The sequence below is a fragment of the Cotesia glomerata genome, linkage group LG3 (assembly GCF_020080835.1).
Source record: "Cotesia glomerata isolate CgM1 linkage group LG3, MPM_Cglom_v2.3, whole genome shotgun sequence".
NCBI classification, from domain to species: Eukaryota; Metazoa; Arthropoda; class Insecta; order Hymenoptera; family Braconidae; genus Cotesia; species Cotesia glomerata.
Window position 1 is genome coordinate 28,428,652 of NC_058160.1, and position 9,234 is coordinate 28,437,885.

General features: G+C 26.5%; 1 protein-coding gene across 1 annotated transcript; it reads right to left on the minus strand.

Annotated features, from left to right (window-relative positions):
- Window positions 1-71: 71 nt before the first annotated feature.
- Window positions 72-7,781, minus strand: LOC123261959 (U1 small nuclear ribonucleoprotein 70 kDa). The gene is made up of 7 exons (XM_044723889.1): window positions 7,457-7,781; window positions 7,117-7,299; window positions 6,975-7,037; window positions 5,579-5,660; window positions 2,369-2,612; window positions 590-948; window positions 72-507 (listed from the first exon to the last, which is right to left on the minus strand). Exons 1-7 carry the CDS (start codon window positions 7,598-7,600, stop codon window positions 350-352), a joined length of 1,233 nt encoding a protein of 410 aa, XP_044579824.1. The 5' UTR covers window positions 7,601-7,781; the 3' UTR covers window positions 72-349.
- Between the last annotated feature and the right edge of the window lie 1,453 nt (window positions 7,782-9,234).

Below are 9,234 nucleotides of genomic sequence, written 5' to 3' on the forward strand. Positions count from 1 at the left end.
ATTAAAGGAATTAAAAATTTTTACCTTTTTTTCAAACAATAAAAGAAAATTTTTTTTTTTCTTTTAATTAGCGTCTTGTTAATTTATTAATTAGTATACTAATATTAAAAAAGTAAATGTAGCTTCATTGAAAACATTTGAATTACCTTAGTTAACTTATCGTTGTATACACATAGTCAGTAATAACGAAAATTGATTATTGGTCACTCTCTGTAATTTCTATGGCGAGGATATGAGAAAAATTAGGATTTAAATTAGAAAAAAAAAAAAAATAAAAAAAGGTGAACAAAAAGAACAAGATTAATTTTACAGAAATGTTATAACTAATTAATTAATTATTAGCTATAAATTAATGATATTCTGGTACAGAATCATAATTATACGGAGGTTGATCACTACGATTTTCTGGAATTCTATACTTCTCTTCAACTTCATTGTCGTCTTCATACTTTACTTGAGCAAAGTAAGGTGTCGTAGATGAGTAAGTATTATTATACTCCGGATAATCTGTAATTAAATGAATAAAAAATTAATTAATTAATTACTATAATAATAATTATAATGAAAAAGTATTTAAAAAAATATTTACCGTCAATAGGTTCTTCTTTGACACGAATTTCTTTAGTGTCTTCGTCAGGAACGCGTTCGCGGTCCTTACGATCCCGGCGTTCGCGATCACGCTTTTCTCTCTTACGTTCACGATCACGATCGCGATCGCTGCGATCGTTGCTTCGCGATCGTCTGCGTTTGCGGTCTCTGTCACGGTCCGAACGATCTCTATCACGCTCACGTCGATCGCGAGTCCGCTCTTCTCTCTGTATTTCCTCGACCTCTGGCTCGGCACCGCGGTCGCGACTACGTCTACGTTTACGCTCGCGAGATCTACTACGCGATCTTCGTTTACGTTCACGCGATCTTCTACGCTCTCTGTCCATACGGTCACGATCACTGAAACAAATAAAATATAACAAATTAAATTTAACACTTTTAATTAATATAAACTAGCAACTGCAGTCACTATTTACTGCCGTAACTTGTGAAATATAAATAAATAAAATTTTGCTTTATTAAATAATGACTTTTGTTAAATTGTACTGTACCTTTTTAAATATTGACGTTTTTAAAGATATAAGCTCATCCTGATGTTACACACAGTAAAAAATTTTTCTTCATTGTGTAAAGTGTAAAAATTTTTGTGTAGAATATTACACTCTAGTGTGTAGAATTTTACATTCTCATGTGTTGATTTAACACACTAGAATATAGAATTAACATTAGTTTGTGTAAAAACAGTCAGTAACACAAAAATTTATGTTAAATTTGACGAAAATTTTTTTACTGTGCACTTATCAAGAGCTTTCATTTGAGTACCCACATGCATTTTTGATATATTTTTCATGTATACATATATGTAATATATATAAATATATAAAATATATGAAAAATTGATGTGGATACTCAAATGAAAGGTCTCAATAAGTGTAATATCAGGGTGAGCTTATGTCTTTAAAAATATCATTAGATGACAAAATCCAATGTCATTTCTTAACTATTGACGTTTTTAGAGACATAAGCTCATTATACTCATCAAGAGCTTTCATTTGAGTACCCACATGCATTTTTGATATATTTTTCATGTATACATATATGTAATATATATAAATATATAAAATATATGAAAAATTGATGTGGATACTCAAATGAAAGGTCTCAATAAGTGTAATATCAGGGTGAGCTTATGTCTTTAAAAATATCATTAGATGACAAAATCCAATGTCATTTCTTAACTATTGACGTTTTTAGAGACATAAGCTCATCCTGATATTATACTCATCAAGAGCTTTCATTTGAGTACCCACATGCATTTTTGATATATTTTTCATACATACATATATGTAATATATATAAGTATATAAAATATATGAAAAATTGATATCGGTACTCAAATCAAAGGTCTCAATGAGTGTAATGCAAGGGTGAGCTTATATTTTTATAAATATCATTGGATCACAAGATTTAATGTAATTTCTTAACTATTGACGTTTTTAAAGATATAAGCTTATCCTGATCTTACACTCATCAAGAATTTTCATTTGAGTACCCATATGCATTTTTGATATATTTTTCATATATACATATATGTAATATATATAAATATATGAAAAATTGATGTGTGTACTTAAATGAAAGGTCTTGATGAGTGTAACATCGGGATGAGCTTATATCTTTAAAAATGTCAATAGTTCACAAGATTAAAGTTCATTTCTTAATTATATATCTACAGATAGAGCATTTTCGAATGCAGCCTTAATACTTATGACAAAATTTTTCTTATTCTCTTAATAATATAGATGAATAAATAAATTACCGATCACGGTCAAGTCCACGACCAGATGCTTCTCGTTCTCGTTCCAATCGGTATCGCTCACGTTCCCTTTCGTTATCCTCCCTACCAGAGTGCTTGATATTGACATCAGGACCTCCTCTACGTGTACCACCAAGACCACCACCAAGTCTACGTGGTAGCCATCCTTTAACCGTTCTTGCACGTTCAACATCCACCAACACTCTGCGGCCATCTATTTTCTTACCATCCGCATGTTTATACGCAGCTAAAATTATTCAATTAACAAATAAATAAATTTGCTTACAGCAAGTACCACCTAATCATAAATTTATAAATTTATATAAATCATCATAATTTATAAATTTATATATTTATTTAGAATTTTAAAAACAACAATATTAATATAATATAACATCAGAGGAACGAGGTTCACGTTCTTTATTGTTCGCGCCAATGACTTACTACACTGGGCGTATTAATTATAAATAATAAAAAAAAAAATTACCGCGGTGTGTATTGATGACACTGTAAATGTACACCTTTTGAAAAATTACCATTAAATGAAGAAACCTAACAGATAATATTTATTTATTTATTTATTACGACACGGTATTACGCTGGTTGGCTGTCATCTTACCCAATGACTGCACTTTTTATTAAAAATCATTTTACACAAACACTCAGCTATCAGTTACATATTATTTATCGTTATATTTATTTTAATTAATAATTTTTTTAATTAAACATTAAATCCTCTGAAGATTTTTTGTTTGATTAATAATTATTAAATAATTTTTTTTTTTTTTTTTTAATAAGTAATCAGTAATCAAAGGCTGAGAAATAAGTGCAGGTATATTGAATTATTTTGTGAGAATAATTATATCAGAGATACAAAATATACCTACCGCGACTACTTACGTACGGAAGTTAACACAAAGCTTATGCTTAGAGGAACTTTTTAATCATGAAATGCAACAACTTGTAAGTAACTCGCGATCAGAGGATAGAGTAGACCATCGCGTACTATTTCATTGGTAAGTTGCCCCAAAGACTTCTTCATATGTTCAATCTCCATACATCATAGATAGTTCATAGTATTTATAGATTTATTACCTGGTGCGCTTTTTTTTTACTCATACTTTATTTACATTTAATTATACTTGTTTACTTACGACTTACTAAACCACCGTGCGCATATTGTATTGTTTTAATGATTTTAATTCTATTTATTTAATATATTAAATCAATTTCTAAATTTAAGTCGATACTTTAACTATGTTGTGATAAATAATATTTAAAGAATAGTTATTAATTTTAAATAAATAAATAATGATTCTAAAAATTAATCATTTGCTCATTGATTCATTCAAAACACTCACACTTTGTTAATTTTAGAAAATTATATTCGTCAAACCGATTTTATTTTATTAAATTGCGATAAATTAGTATTCTAAATCGAAATTGATGTAAAAGGACTTGTACTGTTTAGTAATTTTTTTTAATGAGCTCGATTAATTTATTACTAGATAATATAATTACTTTGTAAATAAGTAAAGCGAGTGAACGTTAATCTGGGTTAATATGAGCGATTTTTTTTTTTAATAATCGATTATTCTACTCACCTATTGTTTGAGTATCGAGTGAATTAATGGAAGAATTTTATTAGTCAATAGATTGTGTCGTTTTCATCGTGTAAGTATTTAATGGAGTCTAATAGTATTTAAAAATTTTTTTTATATTTTTTAACTCTGCGGATAATTTAAAATAATTAAAAAAATAAAAATTTCCGTGAATTTAAAACGATAATCAATAACAAACTTCCATAAAAAAAAAATAGGGTAAATATTTACAAGTGGGGTCAACTATTTTAATTTTCATTTTTTTGAACGAAATTTCTATTTGATTCTATTGATATATTTTTTTTTTTTTTTTTTTTTGAAAAGTACATAAAAAAATGAACAATTTAAAAAAAGAAAAAAATTGATTATCACAATTTTAACAAATTTTCAAAAAAATTTATAATTTTTTTTTTAAATTGTGATACACGAAAAAAACAAGATGACACTGGATATCATCCTAGATTATACTGAGTGAAAAAAAAAATTCAGATAGTAGCTAGTATAATCCAGATTACAAAGAATATAATCTAGATATCACGCAGTATAATCTGGATTTTTTTTAAATTTACTATCTGAAATTTTTTTTTACAACAGACATCACTGAGTATAATCTGGGATGATATCCAGTGTCATCTTATTCTTTCCGTGTATTCAACTTTTTTTTTTAAATTGTTCGTTTTTTTATTTACTTTTTAAAAAAATATATATCAAAAATATAAAAAAAAGATAGAACAGAAATTTTATCTAAAAATATGAGAGCAAAAATTTTTTCTAACTTTTAAAGGCAAAAAAAGCTATCGAAATCTTTATTTTTTTCTTTCACGACATTTTTAATCATAAATACACCGTAAAAATAAGCAGAATAAAAAAAAAATTGAAAATGTTAATTTTTCATCTACTTATGACCCAAAATAAGGTTTACCCCACTTGTAAATAATTACCAAAAATAGTTAAGTAATAAAAGTTTCCATAGCCGGATTCCCTGAACCTCTTGATTTGTCACGAAACCCAATCAATTTCAAAATAGAATGCTAAAATATTTTTTGTAAACCGCGTAATGCGTCAAAAAGTATAAAAAAAAAATAGATAAATAAAAATAAGTCCGTATTGTCTAGTCTCATTCAAACCGCAAGATAAAAAAAATAGATCTCATGATAAACCAGGGTGATTATTAAATAGACTCTAGCAACGTCGTTGTATGTTGGATCTTACCACACATACAAACCTATAATTTATCAGGCAGGTTCAGGGATTTTGCATGGAATAGTGAACGGCACTAGTTGCCGGCAGCGGCCGCCACGCTGTACCAAGAACAAGATAAAAACTCTGTATTAATCAAAAACAGCCAATAATGTCTTTGTAGTTTTTTTTTTTAAATTCGTCAATTTACTATTCAAGAAATGGTTTTCAGATAGATGTTTAATGCCTGCATTAGACTTATTTATCGCGCAATCCCCCGATTTTCACTTCAGTTATATTTTTTAAAATAATAAACCCGCCCATCCTCGTTATCTAGCTCAGTGACGCTAAGACCGAGTTCCAATTAGGATCTATTAAACATTATCCAATTTATTTATTTGGAACTCATTATTCATTTAGATTGTTTACTTACAGTGCATGTCCCTTTCGTGTTCATACTCAATGAATGCGTACCCTCTTGGTTTTCCATTGACTGTGTTGTGGATAACAACAATCTAAATAAATAATTTAAAGAGTTAATTAGTTGATTTAATTTGTAATAAAATATTGAAAGTTTATACTCCAAAAAGTTTGCAAGGATTATTTTAACTATAAATAAATAAAATTTTGCTTTATTAAATAATGAATTTTGTTAAATTGTACTGTACTTTATTAACTATTGACGTTTTTAAAGATATAAGCTCATTCCGATGTTACACTCATCGAGAGCTTTCATTTGAGTACCCACATGCATTTTGATATATTTTTCATATATACATATATGTAATATATATAAATATATGAAAAATTGATGTGGGTACTCAAATGAAAGGTCTCGATCAGTGTAATGTCGGAGTGAGCTTATATCGTTAAAAATATCAATATTTCACAATATATTTGTTAAATTGCACCGTACTTTCTTAAATATTGATGTTTTTAAAGACATAAGCTCATTCCGATGTTACACTCATCAAAAGCTTTCATTTGAGTACCCACATGCATTTTGATATATTTTTCATATATTCATGTATATAATATATATAAATATATAAAATATATGAAAAATTGATGAGGGTACTTAAATGAAAGGTCTTGATGAGTTTAACATCGAAATGAGCTTATATCTTTAAAAATGTCAATAGTTCACAAGATATTTGTAAAATTGTACTGTATTTTCCTAAATATTGATATTTTTAAAGATGTAAGTTTATCTTGATGTTACACTCATCAAGAGCTTCCATTTGAGTACCCACATGCATTTTGATATATTTTTCATATATACATATGTGTAATATATAAAATATATGAAAAATTGATGTGGGTACTCAAATGAAAGGTCTCGATCAGTGTAATGTCGGAGTGAGCTTATATCTTTAAAAATATCAATATTTCACAAGATATTTGTTAAATTGCACCGTACTTTCTTAAATATTGACATTTTTAAAGATATAAACTCATCCCGATGTTACACTTATCAAGAGCTTTCATTTGAGTACACACATGCATTTTGATATATTTTCCATATATATATATATATATAAAATATATGAAAAATTGATGTGGGTACTCAAATGAAAGGTCTCGATGAGTATAACACCGGGATGAGCTTATATCTTTAAAAATGTCAATAGTTCACAAGATACAAGGTCTCTTCTTAATTAAGACTTAATCAAGTCTTTCCCAACGATACCAAATTTAACCATAAAAACCCATTTTATCATATAAATACACTAGCCAAAAAATTTTGCATTCCCTTAATAATATTGTATGGATTATTATTATTGTTTTTTGGAGTACTTTACCAGTAAAATATTAAGTATAATTCATACCTTCTTAACTGGCCCGTAAACTTCAAATTCTCTTCTAAGTTTTGATTCAGAGGTATCATAGTTCTGAAATAAAAATCAATTAGTTACTCTAATAAATAAAGAAATTAAATTAATAATAATTAATAGAAAAAATAATTCATACAATTCGCGCAACAAATAAAGTTTTAAAAGGATCAGCAGTAACATTAGGAATAGCTGCTGGATCCCAGACCGCTATTTCTTGCTCAAGTTTATAAGCAACTTGTTCAGCACGTTCACGTCTCCGACGTTCTAGACGTTCTTCCCGTGTCTCAACTCTAAGCGGTGGTGGTGTATCTTTCGGGTCCTGTAAACAAACAAAATGTTTAAAAAAATTTTATATCATCCTGCCATTTTCTAATTAACCTTAATAAGGTATAATTGCGCGTGAGTGTAAAATGGAGTAGTTAAGGTTAGCAAACAAACAATGAGTCACAATAACAAATGACGAGCTATAAACTCACCTCAAAGTATTTGAGAAAAGATCCGACGCCGAGGTATCCTCCATTCTTTTTTTCATGCGGAAGTTTGCTAACTGGTGGTAAATATGGTATTGGATCACGCGGAGCAAATAGTGCTAATAAATTTGGTGGTAAAAATTGTGTCATTTTTTCTAGCTATAACCAACTTATTACTTCAAACAATAAAACACATTTTAATGAACTAATTACAATTTAAATAAAAAGATTCTCTTTCAGGTAAATACTTTGTGGAAATTAAAATAAAAACTTATGTGGAAACTGCAGCCAAGCCCCGTTGGTCGTGTGTCCTCGTTGTCTTTTTCTTCGTCAATTTTTTTTAGACGGACTTGCGCAGTAGTTTTAGTTTTACCGCCACCTGGTGGAGAACTATGTAAGTAATCATATTACTGAAGTTAGCCGTCAGCTGTCAATTTTAAAAATTTTTTTAACAAATTAATTACAATAAAAAAAATTATAAAGTTAATCATAAATGAAAATTAAGTTAGCCGACACTCGAAAATTTTAGATTTTTTTTATTAATTAAAAATTAGAACTAAAAAACTATTTTTAAAAAACTCCACGGATAATTTTTAAAATTTTCTACATGTGAAAATTTTTGTTTTAATTTTTAAAAAATTATTTTTTAATAAAAAAAAATTCTAAAAATTCTAAGATGTCAGCTAATTTAATTTTCATTAGCCATAATACTAAAGTTAGCCGACGATTTTAATTTTCTGATTTTTTTTTTTTAATAATTAAATTAGAACGAAAAAATATTTTTTAAAAATTGCACTTACAGTTTTTAAAATTTTTTACAAGTGAAAATTTTTTTTTTTATCATTTTTTTAATAAATAAAAAATTCTAAAAATTATTAAATGTTAGCTAACTTAATTTTCATAAGTTAGCCGAGATTTATAATTTTTTTATTTTGCTTAATTTATTAATTTATAACTAAAAAATATTTTTAAAAAATTGCACTTATAGTTTTTGAAGTTTTTAACAAATGAAAATTTTTTTTCTACAAATTTTCACTAGTAATTTTTATTAATTTGGAATTTTTAAATAAAATTTTTTTTTATAATTTAATTACTATAAAATTAAAAAAAAATTTATGATCTCTGTCAACTTCAGGTTCATAATTAATCCATGATACTGAAGTTAGCTGAGAACTGTCAATTTTTTAATTTTTATAAGAAATTACATTAAAAAAATGCTTCTAAAAATTTCTAATAATAATTGTTTTTTAATTTTCACTTCTAGAATTTTTTAATTAAATTTTTCTCATTATAATTTCCAATTAAAAAAAAATTCTAATGTCTGTCAACTTCAGTTCATTAATTCTCATGATAATTTATCAAATACTTATTAAAATTTTTTTTTGTTTTTAAATATAAATTTAAAATTAATAGAATGATTTTTAAAAAATTAATTCTAAAAGCTGAATTGTTTTTTTTTTTAATAATTAAATTTTCTTAAATGACAAAAATTAGGTTTAATATTTAAAATCGTGTCACATTTTATCTTTCATCTCGTTATCTGTAAAATTTAAAATAACATAAAAATTTATTTAAAAAGCCACAGTAAAAAATAATTATACTTAAAAATATCCAAACTTAAAAATGATCTTATCACATTAATTTTTTTTAAATTAATTCTCTTTAGGATATTCATCTAGAATTTATTTTTTATCAAAATAAAAATTATCTAGATAGTTGTATATACCTATACTTATACTTATACTTATATGTATGATAACATATTATTTATGAACGAGTTACAG